Raw genomic sequence first — 19,770 nt, forward strand, 5'->3', positions numbered from 1 at the left:
CAAAAATTTGCCCAAAACTCACTAACTGCAGTCTATCTAACAAATCAACTTCGTCCGGCCTCTCCCCCCACCCAACCTTCACGCCAAATCTGTCAAACCAAATTAAAATCTACACAATTCGGATAACACCACCAAAATTAATCATTTGCCATTGTTCTCGCAAAAATCCATTTCAGACAAGATGTTGCGTCGACTTTTGCAGAATAAGAGAGACGAGATGAGATGAGATGAGATGGAGGAGAGAAGGTCAGAGAGATATGGAGGAGATACTTCAGAATCAACTTCCTCTTCACTCCCGCCATGCTCAACCAAGTAATTGCAGCCTTCAAAATCCACACAGTTGGGGTGGATGACACCAGCGAAAATACTTGCAGCCTCCAACCAGCCTTACCCTTTTGCTCGCAAAAGGGATACAACATTCCATTTTGATTTCTTTCTTGAGTCGAGATGTTTTCTCGACTGTTGCAGAAGAAAGGAAGGGGAGGAAGAAGAAGGGAGGAGAAGAGAGAGATGGAGGAGAGAAGGTGAGAGAAAGAATGAGAGAGAGAGAGAGAGAAAGACATCTGCATTAATATAATGAGACAACCTGCAACATCTCATTAAATGTGCTGACATCTGAAAAAGTGATTTTTTTTTAACTTCCGAAAATGCCCAAAGCCCTAAAAGGGTAGTTTCGGTACGAAACAGTGAAAAAGGACCAATTTTGAGATAAAGGCTTAGTCCAGGGTTGTCTGGGGATATTTTTAAAGTCCAGGGTTGTCTGGCGAGATAAATGCATAGTCCAGGGACTATTTTTGTAGTTCACTCTTTCTAAAATGCAGAACAGAAAAATATATCAGTTGCAAATACATTCATATCAGTTGGCATCACAGAACATATCAGTTTCAGGAATTTATATATTTTGATATGTATTTTATGATATCAGCTGATATCACTGTATCAGAGTACTTATATAATTTTCACTTCTCATTTTAAAAAGTTCACACTAGCTATATTATATTTTTGTGTAAATTAAAAAAAAATTATAAATAAGTACATGCAAAATTTAGAAAATACTAATTTAAGCTAATTAATTTTTCAAGGGGTGTTCGGTTTGTAAGATTGTTACCCGAAATTAAATATGTAGTGAGTTCATGAGATTTCCCACAACTCAATCCTAGATGGATAATCATGCGACAATTAGTCATAAACTAACTCTTATGGCTTAAATAATTTCACAACTCAATTCTAGACTAATCTTGGTATTATTTTATCTTAGAAACCGAACATCATCCAAGGGGTTCACAGGAGTGGGAAAGAAAAAAGTTAAAAATGACCTGAAGATTAATAATTTTTCAGATACATATGGCGATATTCTTTAAATTCAAGGATCTAATAGATCCAAACTCTATTTTTTAGGGGACCTAATTTGAAGTGCCTATAATTTAAATATGTTTGTTACTTTACGCGTCCAGATTTAAGATTTCACAGTATTAAATCTGGTCTTTTCATTATTTCGATTTGCTCATATGTCTTATGTCACCTCTTTTGTGAATTTTCTTTAAATCTTATTCATGTCTTCTGAGTGAAGAAATACATACAGTAAAACTAAAAAACTGCATTAGTTACACAGCAAAGGTTCTCATTCATATACATGAAAAAGGATCACAACATTTGGTTAAAGATACAAATTGTGGTATCAGCAATGTCTGTACTTTAAAACTTGGTCCCCTCTCCGAATGATCATCTCCGTCGAACCCCTTTTACCACGTCGAGCCAGCGTCGTTGCCCAACAGAAATCATCGAAGATGCATTCTGAACGAGCAGGCTCAACGCGCGTGAATCCCCTGCAGTTCCCCTGCAACTGCATTACATAGTTCACTCTGCTCTCTTCTCCTTGACAATTCTTTGTATTATATTGCTATATATTTTTTAAAATGAAAACATTTACTTTCTGTACTTTACTCGACGCACTAAACAACACTGCATGAAATCTAGTGTAGAAAAAGAAATGATTTGCTTTTGAATGGGACAAAAAAAGTACTTCATGATCTCAAGATGGACTGGGGCTCCTCTAGCCTCTTCACATCGGCTCCCAGTGATCTAAGCTTCGTCTCCAAACTCTCGTAACCTCGGTCTATGTTAGACATTCTGCTGACCTGAGTTACTCCTTCTGCAGCTAAGCCGGCTAATACTAACGACATCCCGCCTCTTAGGTCAGCTGCATCAACTCGTGCACCACGTAGTTTCCTGCCAAAAGGTTCAAATCAAGCGTGGAGCTTTAACGAGACGTAAATCCTGATGAACAATAAGGCGTATCTGTAGAGTATAAACTGTAGAACTTACTCTCCTCTCCCTTTCCCGTGTATAAATGCAGTACTTCCCTCGGTGTAAATCTTAGCTCCGAACTTTTGCAGTTCTTTCACTGCAAAGGAGCTAGACAGTTACAGACAGACCAAACAGGAGAATTCATCCTAAAAGAATGCGTTTAGGTGTAACGAACATAACATAATACCATGAGTCAAGCGGTTCTCAAACACGGATTCCTCTACAATGCTCAAACCATCACACGTTGACAGCATCGCCATTGTCTGAGGCTGGAGATCCGTCGGGAATCCGGGATATGGGAGCGTTCTAACATCAAAACCGCGTAAGCCCTCTCCACTTCTTCGAGGAATGGCGGAAAGCTGATGTGAACAGCACACAATCGATCAAGATCAAGATTCAAGACTTACGTTAAAGGACGAAGAAACGATACCTCCAGCTCATCACGCATGTGTGAGATCGTGCAACCAGCGCCCGAGAGCTTGTCAATCAAGACAGACAAGAGCTCGGGCCAGACAGGGGAGAGGGAAATGCGCGAGCGAGTGATGGCAGCAGCGAGCATGAACGTGCCTGCCTCAATCCGATCAGGCATGATCGCGTGTTCAGCGCCATAGAGCTGCCTCGTCCCGTGAATGCGTATCTTGTCCGTCCCCACGCCTTCCACACGAGCCCCCGCGCTTGTGAGGAAGGAAGCAAGATCGGCTATCTCTGGCTCCTGCAGAGTAATTAACAGATTAGTACTTGAGTTAAGTTAATCCGTATTGTTCGGATGGGGAGAGTCCTACTCGGGCAACGTTGGAGAGGAGCGTCGTGCCTTCGGCCAAGCAAGCCGCCATCATCAGAGTTTGAGTTGCTCCGACGCTGGGGTAGTCAAGGCGGAACCTCCCGCCAACGAGACCTCGTCCGTTCGCTGCACGTGCTACGAGCTTGTTGTCCCTGAAGATGCTGCTAAATCAATCTCTCTACTACAAGAAGAAGTCTTGATGTGGAAGATGTTTTGATGCAATGTCTTTATGTTCTGTTTTCACATTTTCTATTAGCTATAAATTCATGTAAAAAAGGCTACATTATAGTCAGAATTCTATAGCGTAACGCAGCCAAAGTATTGGTATTTCCATTTTAAGAAAAACTTAGAACTTTGAATGGGGAGGAAATACAATTATGTCTCATTCTTTTCAATTTATTTATTATATTCTATCTTTTGTATTTATATGAAATTTACCAATCGTTTTTCAAATAATGTTTACTAAAACATAAAATTTAAAATAAAATTTTGAAAACTGTCCTATACAATTTATTTTCGAAAATGAAATAATAGGTCATCTTATAGTACATACAATTTATTTTCAAAAATAAAATAATAGATCATCTTCTAGAACAAAAAATCAGAGCTCAAGTGAATGACTCAACTGTTACAATGGAATTTAATTATAATATCAATTCAATAAATCAATACAATCAAGAAAAATTAAATGATAAAGTGAGAAAATAAAAAAATTTCCGTGGTTGGGAAGAATCGAAGAGTTAGCAACTCATAAATTCACAATATCCACATAAATTGATAGATTTGATTTGATCACTTCAAATCTCCAATCCAAAAATATATAGACGCAAAATACAATAAAAAAAACAGCAATAAAATACAAAAAAAAAACAAAAATAGAAATAAACCCAACCTCAATTCCACAACGGCGCCAAGCTCCCTAAGCCCACGAACATAAATATCAACGGGCCGGGCCCCAATATCGCACCCGCCGGGAAGCCCAACAGCCGCCTCGCCGAACCGGGCCAGCAGCGGCCCGACTACAAAGAACCCGCCTCGGATCCTCCCAACCAGACCCGCGTCGGGCTCCACCGACCCGACCCGCTCCGTCCTCACCACCAAGTTGTTACCGGAGAATTCAATCTCAGCTCCCAAAGAGCTCAAAACGGCGGCCATTGTCGTCGTATCGATCAATTGGGGCACATTGCTGAGCCTCGAATCGCCGCGGCAGCAGAGCGTCGCCGCAAGAATCGCCAGAGCTGAGTTCTTGGAGCCGCTGATGGGCGCGTGGCCGGAGAGGCTGTTGCCGCCGGTGATTACGAGTTTAGCGGCGGCGGGAGGGGCGGCGGGGAGGTGAGGGGAGTTGGGGGGAGGGTTTGGGTGGGGAAGGATGAGATTGGGATTGAGTGGGAGAAATGGATCGAATTTGGAAGACATTTTTTTGGGGGGGAAGGTTGTTGATTCATCAATTAATTTGGCTAAATAAGGTAATGTAGATATATGATTACAAATTTATTGAAGAGTGGGAATTCAATCGGTGGACAGGCAATGAGTGAACCGTTTCCCACAAATAGTTCAGACACACCACATGACACTTTGATTAGTTCTTACTCCTCCCACACCACAAATAGTAAAGCAGAAAGAAATAAAATAATTGAATATTTTAAAAAGGAAAGAAAACGTTTGTTTAACATGGTCTAAATGTCTTTCTTACGTGGTTAGGAGACGGATAGACCTTATAAAGCCGAATCCCTTCACCGCCCTCACAACTTGCTACTCTCTCTTTTTATCTGAATTCACACTGTTTATTCTATCTTGCTTAAGTTCTCTCTATGAGTGTTCTCTCGTGTCATCTTTGGTTGGATTCTTCATCGTATTTCACTGCCTTTGTGAGTAGTGTGAGTGACTAGTGGTACCCTCTGATTCTCTTTTTCCATGCAAATTTATTGTGGTCTAAATTCATTATTAGAATTTGGCCTGGATAAGTTATGTACTTTGAGAGATCCAAGAGTTTTCTTACTGGCTATTTGGTGATTTTTCGTGGTATTAGTGAGGTTGTTGTACGTGGATTCTGGTTTCTGGCCATATGTAGGGATTTTAGGGTCATGTCTTGTGGTCTTGGGTACTTTGTCACTAGTCTCCCCTTGAGATTTTTGTTAAAGTGTGCATCCAATAAGTTTGTGTGCTAGACTAAGTTTTTTTATCTTTGTCGTTTACTTGTAACTGTTCTTTATTTCTTGCATACCTCATGTAACGAGACTTAGATTTGTATGGATATGTTATAGATATCTTTTGTAGTATTTCTTATTTGTATATCGTTTTATGTTCCACGTAACCTATCTCAAATAAAACAAGTATAATTTCACGTTTAATATCTTCCCCAACTAATATGAGAACAAACTTTCCATTTTTGCCTATATAATTTAGTAACTCCGAATTATAAAAAGTTAGAAATAGATTAATCTCAATCTTTTACATCCAAAAAAATAAGAGGGTGAAAGAATCAAGCGCTCCACCACTAACTATTTTTTATATCTTTCTGCACCCCTATAAAAACTCATTTTACAAGCTTCAAATAAACATCTACACACACACCAAGAGAAGCCAATATCTATATTTAAACGAGAAGGAAAATATCTTTAAAAAAAAAAAAATGGCAAAGGCCGCATCTCTTGTCTCCATGATATGCATTGTGGCCTTTGTAACCGTCGGCCGTGCCTACGAGCTCTTTAGAGTCGAAGGCGATGTATATTGCGACCCTTGCCGCGTCCAGTTCCAGACCCCTCTCAGCACAAAGCTCTCAGGTAACGAGCATAAATCAGTTTGCATGCTATTGCATAAAAGTCAGGTTTATCATAAAAAAAATATAAATTACTATTCAAGATAATGCATATAATTGTGGCATTAAAAATTATCTCGAAAAATATACTTCATCAATCTCAACTAGTTTTCATGATAGCATAAGTTTGAAAACAAAATATGTGTATGTATTGCAGGAGCCGCGATTAGAGTGGAATGCAGGAACACTGAGACAAAGGCGTTGACTTTCTCAGTCAACGGCACGACCAACGAGCAAGGCCACTACGTGGTGGAGGTTGTGGGCGACCACGAAGACGACACGTGTGAGGTGATGGCCGTCAGCAGCCCAGATAGTGCATGCAACATGCCTATGGATGACGTGACCGTGTCGCGCATCGAGTGCACCACAAACAGTGGGATCCACACCGATGCCCGCTTCGCTAACCCGTTAGGGTTCATGACCTTGGATGCTGCCCCGCAGTGCTTATCGGTGTTGAAAGAGATTTTGGTCGACCAAATTGAGAATTAATTCGTTGGTTAAGAACACAAAAATTGAGCCTATGCCATTTTGAAGATATGATCTTCTCATCAATGTTGACTTTGGTCTTCTCTTGTCCATGTGTAATCAATAATAAAACTTGTGAAAGAATATGATAAATGAAATATATTGATTTCTTTCATTTATATATGTTTCGTGGAAATTTATTTATTAATTGTTTTTGTTTTGTGGTGGTATTCAACTATGAATAGTCGTCTATAATGGACTTTTCTCTCAAGAAGAAAACTTAATTTATAAAAATAACAAGTATAGAGGCAATACACAATTAACATTTTGGAGTTTGCCTTAAAACTAATCCCCTTTATTCGCGAAAAATAATATCATTTCTTTATTTTAATTTATTCAATAAAATTAGTATCATTTCTATTTATAAAATCCTTTGAATTAGTGTTTCGTTTTTATTACTTTATTCAATTTTTAATTTTCTTTCCTACTTTATCAATCAAACAATCAAACTCGCATTGTCAACAAATGAGACTATATTCCATAAATAAGGTATGTACAATAATATTTCCATTCACTTTGCAATGAGCTTACAAGTTATAATACCGATGAGGAACAATGCACACAGTAGTACAATTGTACTTACCGCGTCGACAAAACAACCATGCTCATGGTGCAACCAAGCTTACAACGTTGCAATGCCAAAATTGAATATGTGCCAACAAGTAATAAGTTAATCACTTCGACTATGCAATAACATTTTATTCTTAATATCGACAATGCATTCTGATTCGAAGAAAAATGAAACTATAACAAGCATGTCAAGTTAATATCCGTTTTTAACCGATAGTCAAAGTTCCGATCCCAGTTAAGAATTGGCGGGTTTTCACCTATCCCGATCCCGATCGCGATCCCGATCCCGATCCCGATCCCGATCCGAATCCAATTGACTATTTATTTTATTTTCTTTTCAATTCTTTATTCTATTTTTACCCTTTACCCATTCCTCTTTCCCTTTGTGAGAACACAAAGAAATCCCACTGTTGCGTAAACTCCCCGACTAGAGAGAGAGAGGAGAGCAGATCCAATCGCCATGGCGAATAGCAATCTACCGCGCAGAATCATCAAGGTATAGCCTCCGATTGTCGCCCTGAACCTCCGATCTGTCCTTTTCATTATCTGTAAATCGTGTATTTCGTTGCTATTTGGATTTATTTCATCCGATTCAGCGTGCTGCCAGTTTAATTGGTGTGATTATTGATGTTTTTTTCTTTTATCTATTTTTATGTTATAGGAAACCCAGCGTCTTCTAAGCGAACCAGGTAAAACACCTCAATTTCTACTTATACATGTGATTTGAAAATGAATTGAACTTAATGTTGAGGTCTATGCCTATTAATTGTATTGAGTTTTGTGGCTATTGGCTATCTTGATTTCTTGCTGAAGAAAACTTTAAACTGTGATTTTGGATTTATATGTTGAGGGTACTAGGTCGAATTGAAATTGGGGGAGAAAATTGCTCAGGGTTGGACAATAGTATGTTATAGGTAAATACGAAATCTTAGATTGGGTTAGTCATTTTCCCACCTATTGTAGAAAAATTAAATGAAATAAAAGCCCTTCTAGCACATTTCTTTAAGTTTTGTAGCCTTAGGTTTATAGGTTTTTGAGAAGAGAATAGTCCACAAGATGCTAAAGTAAGATAAGAAGGGACTGAGATATGAAGGTCAAGGACTCAAGGTATATATTCATATGTGTGATTGGTGTGAGTTATTGTAGAATTGGGAGAAGGATTTGATCACAGATGCAGGTGATGAGTTTGTTGATGTTACTTCTGTGGCCTTTTTTTTTATTTATACTTAAAAGGATAAAAACTGAAAAAAGCCATTATTCTCTTGACTAGTTAATAATGATCTGGGTTTATAGTTTAGGGAAGGAAAGGGAGGGAATGGCTTGTCATATGCAGTGTGATTGTGCAGTTGTCCTTGGGATAAAGATTTGATGCCATTCCTGTTCACCAACTGAGCAAGTAAAGCTTTTTTTGAGGTTCTTGAATATATTTTATGTATGAATGCAGCCCCAGGAATCAGTGCGTCGCCTTCAGAAGAAAATATGCGGTATTTCAATGTAATGATTCTTGGGCCAACACAGTCTCCTTATGAAGGTAACTAGAGCTGGACTTTCTGTTGACTGAATGAATGACTGATACTCTCTTGATAACATTTATTGTATTTTATACCTCTGTATTCTAATGTACACTATTCCCATGCAGTGATTATAATTTTCAGAAATAGGAGTAGTACTGCAGTATACAGGTTTAACCGGAAATTAGGATATGGTTTCTCTACTTATCAATACCCACTCCAGAGTGCAACAGAAATAATTACTTTCTTTGACAAAATGATTGATACCCCTGGATAAACTGGCATCTCTGAATGAATTTCATCTATTTGAATATGTTAGGCACATATTTTACATCTCTCTCTCTTGGAAATTAGCCATGCTTATTTACTAGCCGTGTTCCTCAATTTAGCACCTTTCTCGAAGGGATAGATTAAGTGAGTGGCGGAAAATCCTCTTACTCACTTGAGATGTTATATTGTAGCTGTAATGGTCCAATGTCTTGTATGTTTAGTTTAGCAGAAACTTGTTTTTTGCTTGGATTACTTCTTAATTAAATGGGAAAATATGATTTTCTCAAAATTGTTCTTGTTTGTTCTGTGCTATTTAGGAGGTGTTTTTAAGCTGGAGTTATTTTTACCAGAAGAATACCCAATGGCTGCCCCAAAGGTACTTTATGTTTTGTTTCTTTCTTACGATTGTTATTGGGTGGGGGGGGGGGGGGGGGTCATCAATTTAAATTTAAAAGTTTTCTGTAATCTGTTTTTTGATCTGGGTTAGAACAATGCTAAATGTACTTTCTTTGCAACAGGTACGCTTCCTAACAAAAATTTACCACCCAAACATTGACAAGGTTTGTCTTGATTTTGGTTTTTCTTAGTATGGACTGGACTGATCTCGATGTAATATCTCATATTGGCTGATGAAATTTCAATGCAGCTTGGAAGAATATGCCTGGACATTCTTAAAGACAAATGGAGTCCTGCACTTCAGATAAGAACTGTACTTTTGAGGTATGACTCAGGTTACACTCTAGTATGTATTTTAGCCTTCAATTAATTTCAAAATGTTTAAAATTGGAGACAATTTCTGTAACACTCAACAACATTATTTTTCTGCTTCTAGCATTCAAGCACTTTTGAGTGCTCCAAATCCTGATGATCCGCTCTCGGAAAATATTGCAAAGCATTGGAAATCAAATGAGGCCGAAGCTGTTGAAACAGGTACGCTTTTATCCCCGTTTCTAATTTCAAATGGAAACATGTATTTGCTTTGGTGTCAAATACAACCACTAGACAATCAAGAGTGTTCTTTTGTTGGTGATGTTGCAGCTAAAGAATGGACGCGTTTATATGCAAGTGGTGCATGAAGTAGCCATGGAAAAACTCAGGACTCCCAAGAAATAACCTAATTGTATCCTATTGACCTCAATTGGAATGGAAAATTGGAAGAATGATCTTGCTCAAAACTCGAGAATATAGTACTCGTTTCCTGTTCTAAACTGCTGCTCAAAATGTATAATGAATTATAATATGCTTCTGTTACAACTTACAAGTGTGATCTGTGAGAGTTAAGAACACTCTATCTTGTGTCTAGAATTTGATGTTCGTCAACTAGTTTATCTTGGCCTAAGCAGAGTAGGAAACCATACCGATTTCATCACATGGATTGGTAATTTTGTTTTGAAGTTACGCCTTGTCTGTTAACATCCCAGAAATACTTAAGCCATTGTTAGGCAAGTTGAACCAGAAAAAATGTCGATCTAAGCTGCACGAAATGTAGTCCCTTATTGATACATCCTCTCTTTATCCTTCTCTTTCTTTTTAATGAGATTTTTTAATAGAACTGTGTTTGAATACCAAATACTCCAATTCTTTTTTGTTGCTTTGTATGTGCTGCGTACAGACCTATCGCAATTTCTCTCGAAAAAACTTACCGATGTCGAAGCTCAGGGTAAAAATGAAACTTTGGGGAGAACACATGCCGGGACGACTCTTGGACCATAAATTTTGATAAATCTTCCAGCTTCGCGTGAAATTAAAGAAGGGTTTACTATACAAATTCTCGAAAATTTGGGTGGGAAACTGCGGCCAATTTGTTTTATTTGCCGTGTTACAAAATGTGGAGGAGTCCACATTCCACTAATTCATTTTCTATTTAAGTTAACTAATTTTTAAAATTTATAAATGACGGTATTCTTTAAAATTAAAAGAAAAAGAATACTCCACTAAAAATGAACATAACCGACAAAAAATGTGAATGCAATACAAATAATGAAGAGGGTCTAAATAGTGAAAGTATGTACGATTTCATCACAAAAAATAGGGTGGCTGACAAGTAAAATCGATTACTGAAAAAGTGTTGGAATCTACAGATTTATAGGAGACGTATGCTGATGGGATTCATTTTGTGAAGTCTATATTTATTTCCCTTGCATATATGCTGCCATGAACTATATTTATTACTCCATTCGGCCTATAAAATTTGTCCAAGTTTGACCCAGGGTGAGTTTTAATAAATTGTTAACTTTGTACTATTAAATAAAGACGTGCATTGGAATAGTGGTCCCATTTTGAAGAGATTGAGTGGTGTATTTAATGTCTATTTTTGAAAAGATTCCAATTCGAACAAACTTTGTGGAACGGACGAAAATAGTAAACTGGAACTTTGTGGGATGGATAAAGTAATTATTATTGCTTCACCTCATCCTCAATTTTGTGGGGCTTCTACATCATACACCATGCAATTTAGAGATAGAATTTCGATTTAATGTGTGACGAATAATTATAGTGATTTGAACTGGATGTTAAAGCAGTCGTTTGCAATGAGTCTATGAGTTATTGGCTTTATAGTCTATTTATTTTGTTTTCCCAATTGATGTTTCTAGATTTTTTTCAGATTTTCAAATGAATAATACTCCCTCCGTCCCAAGATAAGTGAGCACAAACTTTTTGGCACGAGATTTAAGAAAATGAGGTTTTGTTAGTAAAGTGGAAAGTGAATAAAGTAATAGAATTAATAAAGTAGAGAGAAAAAGTAAAAAGGAGAATACATAAAAAAGAAATGACTCACTTATGTTGGGACGTCCCAAAAAGGAATGTGAGTCGCTTATCTTGTCACGTCGGCTTTAAATTGACACACTAATTTCAATCTTGGGGATCGTTAGAAATTGACGACAACAATAAAAAAGTTCGTGACATTTATGACAAAGTTTTAAGTTTGTGAAAAAAATTGAAATTCGATCAGAGTTCATATTATTGGGACCAGTTGCCCTAATAGTAATAGTAGGAGTAATAAATACTACTAATAATAATCCAAAATATAGTGATAAACTGATAATCACATGCATGCGTTGGCGTAACTGAATCAAATTTAGGGCTAAAATAAATTAGGCAGCACAACACAAAGTTGGGTGGCGATACCTATCATGGGAAATTTTAGTATTTTTCTTCTTTTATGTGCAGTCAATTATTCTATAAATATGAAAAAGGCTATCTATCTCATAGAAACTACTATCATTACATATCATTTTCACATTTCTTCTCTTCGTCATTGATGTCTATGCTTTTTTTGGGAGTTTGATCATCTTATTTCATTTTAGCAACTAGTAATAGACTAGGATTGGCTGTCGACATTTTACATTTGGCTAGAGTTGCAAAATTATTACTCTTCCTAAAGTGAGAAATCCACTAAATCACTATATTCACAATCCATTAAGAAATCAATACATAAAAGTGAAAGTTATAGTAGTATTTCATTAAAAAATTTCACTCACTTTCATTTACAAAAGTCATTTTTTTTTTAAAACTTGAGTTCAATACTGCTCCTTCTGTTCCATGTTAATAGAGTCATTTTTCTATTTTGAGAAGTTCCAAGTTAATTGAGTTGTTTTTATTCTTGGCAAAAAGTAATTTTCTCATTTACTTTTTTATCTCGCCATTACTCTTACTTTTTTCACTATCAATTTAACACACTATTCTTAAACTCTATGCCGAAAAGAAATGTCTCTATTAACAAGGAATGGAATAGAGAAGTTGGGTTCAGATAATATCCCAATTTTGGTGCATTAATTTCTTTATTACAAAGAGTGGTCCTTCAAAAATTTAACACCATGTTCATTATTACCTTTTCTCCCATTTTGCAAATTACTTTTCATTTGGACTTCATTTCCATAACAAAGAAAATTATATATACATGCCACATTTTCCCCTATCTCTACAAGTATATTTGTAGAACCACGTGTTCTCAAATGAATTTGAGCCCTATGTTATCCACGCCATCTTTTCACCCAACACTATGTCCACTCCTATTTCTTAGATGATGATTTATATCTTGATACAAAAAATAAAGGGTAACTTTTCTTGAAAGGTGGTTAAAAATTCTAGTTCGTCCTACATTTAACAAAATTTGAAAAAAAGGTAATGTGACGGTTGATCTTGCATATGAATACTGAGATATTGCAATTACACATGATTGTACACTATTTCAGACGGGATCGACTTATCGTTTTTAAATTATTGTTTTGTCCATGCATTTTAGACTGACTACTAGATCATCTTATTTCACCAGAAAATAGATGGGTGGGACAATTACAAAATTTTCATCTTTCGTGATTTTTTTTTTTAATTTTAAAAAATGAGTCATACCAAAATTTGACCAATTGTCTTAATTTATTTAGCAATTTACCCAAAAAAAACACTTGAAATAATTATTTCTAATACTAAAAGATAGTTGAAGAGGGGAAGTCTCTAATATAGGGCAATTTCCCATTCAAAATAAATGTTAGCAGTAGCATTTGTCAGTCAAGAAAATGCAGCAAGTATTCAATGCATTACACATTACTACCAAAAAAATCGAATAGAAAGTCAAGAACCCTAATTTCTTTTACTCTACTTTCCACCGACTTCTCACTGCTTTTCCGCTTTACAATTCCCTTCAATGATGGGATTTATTATTATACTTATTATATCATTTGTGGGGATTGTTTGGAAGTTAGCAAATATTTATTGCTCACATGTGATTTTGGGCAAAACCCTTTTGTCAAGGGATTATGGCTTTGACTCACCATCCCAATCTATAATAAATTATTTCAAATCATCAACTATAATTAGTAGTTCCTGGCTGTAACCAAGATGTCTCACTTTATTTTTTTGGTATGTTGCAATAAAGACATCACACTTTTATTTTTGAAGGAGTAAATAAAAACAATTATACTCAGTATATTTTTTCTATATTCAGTATAACTTCAATTCAGTATGGCACAATAAAGACATCACACTTCTATTTAAAAAAATATACTCCGTAAATAATCAGTTGTAATCCAACTACATTTTTTTCATCTTCAGCATTACTCAATTTCTTTTTAATCTTTGAAAAATTAAATCATCAAAGAAGTCTTTGTTTGGACAAAGAGTGTATCTTGCAACACTAATATTAATCTTTACTTTAGAAAAAATAATAAAAATAATGTGACGGGTTAGTGTCTTATTGATAAACCCTCTCGAGTCTTGATACTAAGTGATATCTTGGTATACGAAACATATGATACGATCGACATGATCAATCGGAACGAAGTTGTTGATTACACAAATATAACAGCACCCGGACGAAAATAGATAACAATAGTCGATGATCAATTTGAAAGTAAAACAGCGATGGATTTGCATAACGGAAGATAACAACTCGATAGGCAAAAGAAAGGACGAATCCCTATTTATACAACTCGATAAAAGACTCCAACTTGAATTAAACTCAAACCAGATCGATTCGAGCAAAAAGAGTGAGCAATAGAATACAACATGGAACAAAAAGATAAAGTCTTGTTTGTACAGTGTGTAAGAGTGAGATAATGAATGATTAAAGAAGCAATAAAATAAAAAAGATCTGTATAAATATGAAGGTGTTTACATGGTCTACAATGATAATACATGGAAGAAACATCCAAATGAAAAAAAAAATGTAGAATTTTTTGTTTATTATTGATTAAATGATTGAACAAAGAAACATGAATATCAATGACCTCATCCTTCTTTCACCAACCCAATACATAAGTACCCACCACACAATTTCATTTCCTCCAAAGGGGCCCTTCCAGTCTTGTGTATATTTCATCATCACATTATGTACATACACACATCCTCTCTCTCTCTTCCTCTAAACTTTCAACTAAAGATCCAAAGGCAAATAATTGTACACATCCCTCACTACTACTCCTTTCTCCAGTGAACATTTACTAGGAACAGGCTCTGGTCTAACTAGAAATGGTAAAGATAAAAAGATATAAATGGGAAGAGAAGAAGGGCCGAAGACGAAGACGGGATCGGACGAAAGAATGAATTTTTAAGGGCAAAGGCTACTACTCTATGTTGATTGATTCCACAGATCCTATTGAGGTTATTAGGCAAGAGATGGAACTAATGTCAAGGTGTGATTTTTCCGACTAACCCGGACTTTTTTCTTAGACAGGAATGCATATATCAAACAAGAATCATCATCTTTCTTATATGCTGTAATGCCTCACCGATGACTCCAAGACCTCGGGGCTCGGGCAGATCATTTCCTTCACTCGCGTGCCCCTTTTGTATATCTTGAACGTTGGCACTATTCGGACGTTCTCAGCATGAGCTATTGAAGCACTGTCTTCGATATCCACCTTCAGTTGGACGAGAAATGGACAATGTCAGGGATGAGAACGTCGGAACAAGCACAATCGTAAGGAGAAATGCAACTGACCTTGAGAAAATTGATAGACGGGTATCTGGTGCATAATGTGTCAAGAAACGGAGATATCTGTTTGCATTCTGCACTGGAGCTCGTCTTGAAATGGACCACAGATGCACCTGCATTTCGTAGCTTTGATGATTCACTGGTATGACAACGAAAAACATACTAGTTCAGGGCACACACTTACCAGGTGATGAGACAGCAGCTCGGAACTGCTCAAGACCCGAAACAGACTCCACTTCCCCGCCAAATTTCATGTTATGTACCTCTTCTCCTCGAGATTTCTTCAAAGCAACTTGGGCATGGAACAGAGATTCAGCGACTTCTTTGTCATCCGGGAGTTCCCGTCTCAACACCTCATAATCTCTCACAGCTTCACTCAACCGCTCGAGCTGTAAGTAGTAATGTTTATTTAAACCATGAAATGTAATAATATTGCTGCATTTTGGAACAGGCAAAGAGGTTTTACTATACCTTGCTATTTGAGGCAGCCCTCCGAAGCAGAGCTTTGATGTAATTGGGTTGGATACGGAGGGCTTGGTTACAATCATCAACTGAACGTTCCCACATGCCAAGCTTAAACCAGCAAGCCGCTCTGTTGCAGTAGAGAACAGAATTCGAAGGATCGTGTTTGAGGCCTTCCCCATAAGCTGAGCACGCCTCGGTGTACCTTTCTGATTTGAATAATTCGTTACCACGAGCACGAGCACGCCCAACCAGCCTCACATTGCCAAGTAGAACTGCTATTTCAACGTTGCGAGGGTCTATCTGTCCAGCCTTCTCAATGGCTGTCACAGCGCTATCAAACCTGCAGACATTTTACGATTAATCTCATACTTCAAAGTTTAAAGATTTAATCTTTCGTATCTGATGGAGTCGTGCAAACATTTCCAAACTCACCTTCCTTTCGCCAACTCAATTTGGGATTTCACGAAATACAGATATGCTTCGAAAAGCATCCCGAATATCTTCGACTGGGAATGGAGATGGGAAGACGGACCAGAATTATGGATACTTGGCAACGCCAAAAATGCATCTTCTAGTTGATGGAGGTTCAAAAGAGCTTCCGCCCTACACGAGCAAAACTGCAAATTCCAATTCAAACGGTTCAATCACAGCAATCGCGCTAAGCTCCATACAAACAGACAAAAAATCGAACTTTGTTGAACGCAATAAATGCTAACCTGAGGCGAAGCATCAGCTCCAGATGCAATGGCTGCTTCAACTTCCCTCAACATACTCCTCCAATCACCACCTCTTCGTGCAGCAGTACACTTGCTCATGTGCTTTTCTACAGACTGCAACTTTTGCAGCTCAACAGGATCCGGTTGGTGCCCGATAAAACAAATATGTTTCCTCGCATTCTCAATATGACCTAAGCTGTGATTCTTTCAAGGAATTAGCTAGCTGACGTGACAGTCTAATGCTCAATATACAACCAAGAATTCGAAGACAGTAGTCCGAAACTCATAACATGATACACATACGAAACTCAATTGACCAAGATAATTAACAACAAGAACAGCATGAAACCCGAGACGATAATTGGTCAATTCGCATTGAATGCAGCTCAAGAACAGACACCAACATCCATCGTGTATGAGTAATAACCATTGGAAACAAGAGAGGGAAAAGGTACACTCACACAAGTTAAAGATGGAGTGCAAAATAGGGTAACTAGTGACAGTGACTTTACCACAAGAAAACAAACAGTCAAACAATCTTGCCATTGAAGCTCAGCTCAGCTCAACTCAACCAGATCTAGAAGAAGCTAATGCATATCAATGCCAACACAGATTAAGATCACATAATCAATACATTCCAAAACAAACCCCAAAATACAACTAATGAAATCCAATGCAACCACAAAAACGATCAAGAACACAAAAAAGGAAATCAAGATCCAAACTTTATTAAATCAACTCACCTAAGAAGCAGAGATCCCAAGCGGTGGTGAGCCCTGACATAGCCCGGATCCAACCCAATCGCCTCCTCACACTCCCTCGCCGCCTCCACCAGCCGCCGCAGCCCCATCAGCGCCGCCGCCCGGTTAAAATGGTAGGCCGCATTCCCCGGCGACAAAGCGATCGCTTTATCATAAAGGCTCAAAGCCTCCGCAAAATTCCCCTTTCTGTAGCTCTCATTCCCCATTCTCTTCACCTCCTCCGGATCGGCGGCGCCGATGGCAGGCGGCGGCGCCGCCCTCTTTACCGGCTCGCCCCCCACCATCAGCCCTCTCGAGAAAGCCGGAGGGGAGGCGTCTAAACCCGGTTTTGAAGCAAGACCGCCCCGCATTATGCTGCCGTGGCCGTAATTAACCGAACCGGAACCCAACACATCGGTTTTCGCGGACCGGCTCGCCATCCCGGTTTTCAAAATCCGGCCGGAGGGGCAAATGTTGCCGGTGGGAAGCACGTTTAGAGGCGGAGAGGACACTGAACCGGGGTGGGAACCGGTCGAATCGGACCGGGTGTGGCCCGGTTTGAAGCTCCGGGTTGCGGAGGGAGAGGGAGAGCTCTCGGCGGAGAGCTCTCCCGAATTGGAATCGGATTTCCGCGGCGGAATCGGGTTAGGGTTCCGACCCGAAACGGATCCGGAGGAGCTGGAGCTGCTGCTCGTGGTGGTGGTGGTGGTGGTGGTTGTGGCGGCGGCGGTTCGGGTTCGGAGAGGGGAGACCGGCGAGCCGAGATCGAGCTCGCGGAAATCCGGCTTGTTGGCGGCGCAATCGGCCTCGGCGTAGGGGAGGGTGGTCCGGAGGCGATCGGAGAGCGAATCGAGGCCTAATTCGGGTTTGATTTTGGCCGACATTTGTTCAATTAGGTTTGGGAGTCGTGGTTTTGGGGGAAAGGAGCAGTCTTTGGGATTATCGCCGGCAATGCGGAGGCGGCAATGGCGAGAGAGGGAGAGATGATTATGAAGAAGGGGAGAGAGAGGGGAAAGGGAGAAATGGTGGGGATCTCGTGATTTTAAAAGGGTTGAAGCAAAGAATGAATGTGAATGGGAGAGAGAGAAACGAAACCAGAGTGGGTTTTACAGAGGAAGGAATTGAAGTATTGATGAGAGAGAGAGGAGGGGGAAAAGAAGAGTTTTTTTTTTATAATTTTATATATATAAATAATTTGCCTTCTTTCTTATTCACGAGACAGGTTTCTCTACTATCTTTCCCTCTACATAAATTCGATAACTCTTCTACTCTCTCTTTATTTAATTACTTTCTCTCTCTAGAAAAAACTATTTCTGTTATTTGGCATATTCCAACTCTTTATACAACCCACTCTCATTGATTGAGAAGAGTCTGTGGGCGTCGATTTGGATTTAATTACTTGCATACTAGTCTCATTTTTCTTGGATGTTGGAGTAGTAGTATTTCTTCATTCGAAAATACTAGTCTCATTTTTCTATTTTAGATTTATGGATAAGAAGCTCATTTCACTTAAGTACTTATGATTTTCATTAATATAATCTACTAAAATTCACTCAAATTTTTATGGTACAGTAGAGTGTACGTTCAATCAAAAAAAATAGTTTTAGACAATATGAATTTTAATATAAAAATAATAATAAATTTTAGTTGAACGTGTCGTTAAGTAGTTATGACTCATTATCATATAATTTATTATCTATGGTTAAGTTAGTGGATTATTTCGTTGGTAGGGATGACTATGATTCATTATCATCTAATTTTTCATCTATGATTTAAGACGAGTTCATCTATGGTTAAGTTAGTGGATTATTTCGTTGGTAGGGATGACTATGATTCATTATCATCTAATTTTTCATCTATGATTTAAGACGAGAGATCCAATCTTACAAACCAAACATAGAGTTACTCATAAGATATACTCCCTCCGTCCGCCATTAGGAGTCTTATTTATGGGCGGCACGAGTTTTAATAAATGTTAAAAAAATGAGTGGTTAAAAGTTAGTGGAATATGAGTCTCACTTTTATATATTAGTTTTAAATGAAATGTGAGTAGAATGAGTTAGTGGAAGATGAGACTCTATTACCATTTATGGTAAAAGTAAACCGGGCCTCTTATTCACGAACGGACTAAAATGGGAAAATGAGACTCCTATTCGCGGATGGAGGGAATAATATTTTAAACTAGACAGGTTCAATTTGTTGATAGTTTTGATAATAGATAATATTATGAATTTTAATACAACATTGATGAAAAAATGAATATAAATAAAGTTGATTAGAGTGTTACTAGTGGAACATGAAATTAAAAAATATATATATTATTAGAGTGAGAAAGTGATTATTTTTTATGAACTTATGGATGGAAGAGTATTATTTTTATATGCTCCACCGGGGGTAGTTTTCATAATAATTAATAAAGCCTAAATTTAACAAAATTGACTTCATAATAGTGTTATTATTAATGATATTCATATAATAGAAAATAAATACTATAGTATACAATGGGTAGAGTGGGTTTGAAGGTCATTTTTCTTTGTTTCTTTTCAAAAGGCATCTTGATAATCCTTCATTTCAAAGGAAGAGTTGTTAGAAATATAATGCTACTACTTTATTTCTATGGTAGTGGTATTTTTT

The 19,770-nt window shown here is 37.7% G+C and overlaps 4 protein-coding genes across 5 annotated transcripts; 2 read left to right on the forward strand and 2 right to left on the reverse strand.

Moving 5' to 3' along the window:
• Positions 1–1,604: 1,604 nt before the first annotated feature.
• On the reverse strand, positions 1,605–5,147 carry LOC125202076 (uncharacterized). Of its 2 annotated transcripts, none has more exons than XM_048100399.2 (7): positions 3,981–5,147; positions 3,090–3,240; positions 2,738–3,019; positions 2,495–2,666; positions 2,326–2,404; positions 2,024–2,229; positions 1,605–1,843 (listed from the first exon to the last, which is right to left on the reverse strand). In XM_048100399.2, exons 1-6 carry the CDS (start codon positions 4,502–4,504, stop codon positions 2,025–2,027), a joined length of 1,413 nt encoding a protein of 470 aa, XP_047956356.1. In that variant the 5' UTR covers positions 4,505–5,147; the 3' UTR covers positions 1,605–1,843; position 2,024. The 2 variants fall into 2 exon arrangements, with proteins under 2 accessions (XP_047956356.1, XP_047956355.1); XM_048100398.2 differs by having other exon boundaries at positions 1,605–2,229; positions 3,981–4,545; positions 4,782–5,144.
• A 493-nt stretch (positions 5,148–5,640) lies between these two features.
• On the forward strand, positions 5,641–6,550 carry LOC125200727 (anther-specific protein LAT52-like). Its single transcript, XM_048098473.2, has 2 exons — positions 5,641–5,871; positions 6,064–6,550. The coding sequence occupies exons 1-2, from the start codon at positions 5,721–5,723 to the stop codon at positions 6,393–6,395; spliced, it is 483 nt and encodes a 160-aa protein (XP_047954430.1). The 5' UTR covers positions 5,641–5,720; the 3' UTR covers positions 6,396–6,550.
• Positions 6,551–7,349: 799 nt separating this feature from the next.
• LOC125202501 (ubiquitin-conjugating enzyme E2 36) lies at positions 7,350–10,068 on the forward strand. Its single transcript, XM_048100905.2, has 8 exons — positions 7,350–7,497; positions 7,663–7,690; positions 8,446–8,532; positions 9,100–9,158; positions 9,301–9,342; positions 9,429–9,502; positions 9,615–9,712; positions 9,821–10,068. Exons 1-8 carry the CDS (start codon positions 7,462–7,464, stop codon positions 9,856–9,858), a joined length of 462 nt encoding a protein of 153 aa, XP_047956862.1. The 5' UTR covers positions 7,350–7,461; the 3' UTR covers positions 9,859–10,068.
• A 4,289-nt stretch (positions 10,069–14,357) lies between these two features.
• On the reverse strand, positions 14,358–18,309 carry LOC125201450 (TPR repeat-containing thioredoxin TTL1-like). The gene is made up of 7 exons (XM_048099564.2): positions 17,140–18,309; positions 16,397–16,592; positions 16,113–16,297; positions 15,687–16,020; positions 15,400–15,604; positions 15,222–15,328; positions 14,358–15,141 (listed from the first exon to the last, which is right to left on the reverse strand). The coding sequence occupies exons 1-7, from the start codon at positions 18,018–18,020 to the stop codon at positions 14,989–14,991; spliced, it is 2,061 nt and encodes a 686-aa protein (XP_047955521.1). The 5' UTR covers positions 18,021–18,309; the 3' UTR covers positions 14,358–14,988.
• Between the last annotated feature and the right edge of the window lie 1,461 nt (positions 18,310–19,770).

This window comes from Salvia hispanica, chromosome 2 (assembly GCF_029641045.1).
Source record: "Salvia hispanica isolate PSC_SH4W2 chromosome 2, Shi_PSC_v1, whole genome shotgun sequence".
In the NCBI taxonomy this organism is placed as follows: Eukaryota; Viridiplantae; Streptophyta; class Magnoliopsida; order Lamiales; family Lamiaceae; genus Salvia; species Salvia hispanica.

Bases quoted from the DNA above. Each gene is read 5' to 3' on its own strand.
- LOC125202076 (XM_048100399.2), bottom strand. From the start codon at position 4,504: ATGTCTTCCAAATTCGATCCATTTCTCCCACTCAATCCCAATCTCATC. The intron at 3,241-3,980 runs GTTGGGTTTATT...CAGCATCTTCAG, and splicing joins GGCGCCGTTGTGGAATTGAG to GGACAACAAGCTCGTAGCAC. The intron at 2,405-2,494 runs GTATTATGTTAT...GCTCCTTTGCAG, and splicing joins TGAGAACCGCTTGACTCATG to TGAAAGAACTGCAAAAGTTC.
- LOC125200727 (XM_048098473.2), top strand. From the start codon at position 5,721: ATGGCAAAGGCCGCATCTCTTGTCTCCATGATATGCATTGTGGCCTTT. The intron at 5,872-6,063 runs GTAACGAGCATA...TATGTATTGCAG, and splicing joins TCTCAGCACAAAGCTCTCAG to GAGCCGCGATTAGAGTGGAA.
- LOC125202501 (XM_048100905.2), top strand. From the start codon at position 7,462: ATGGCGAATAGCAATCTACCGCGCAGAATCATCAAG. The intron at 8,533-9,099 runs GTAACTAGAGCT...TGTGCTATTTAG, and splicing joins AACACAGTCTCCTTATGAAG to GAGGTGTTTTTAAGCTGGAG. The intron at 9,713-9,820 runs GTACGCTTTTAT...GTGATGTTGCAG, and splicing joins GGCCGAAGCTGTTGAAACAG to CTAAAGAATGGACGCGTTTA.
- LOC125201450 (XM_048099564.2), bottom strand. From the start codon at position 18,020: ATGTCGGCCAAAATCAAACCCGAATTAGGCCTCGATTCGCTCTCCGAT. The intron at 16,298-16,396 runs GTTAGCATTTAT...TGGAATTTGCAG, and splicing joins GAGCTGATGCTTCGCCTCAG to TTTTGCTCGTGTAGGGCGGA. The intron at 15,142-15,221 runs GTCAGTTGCATT...GTCCAACTGAAG, and splicing joins CGTCTATCAATTTTCTCAAG to GTGGATATCGAAGACAGTGC.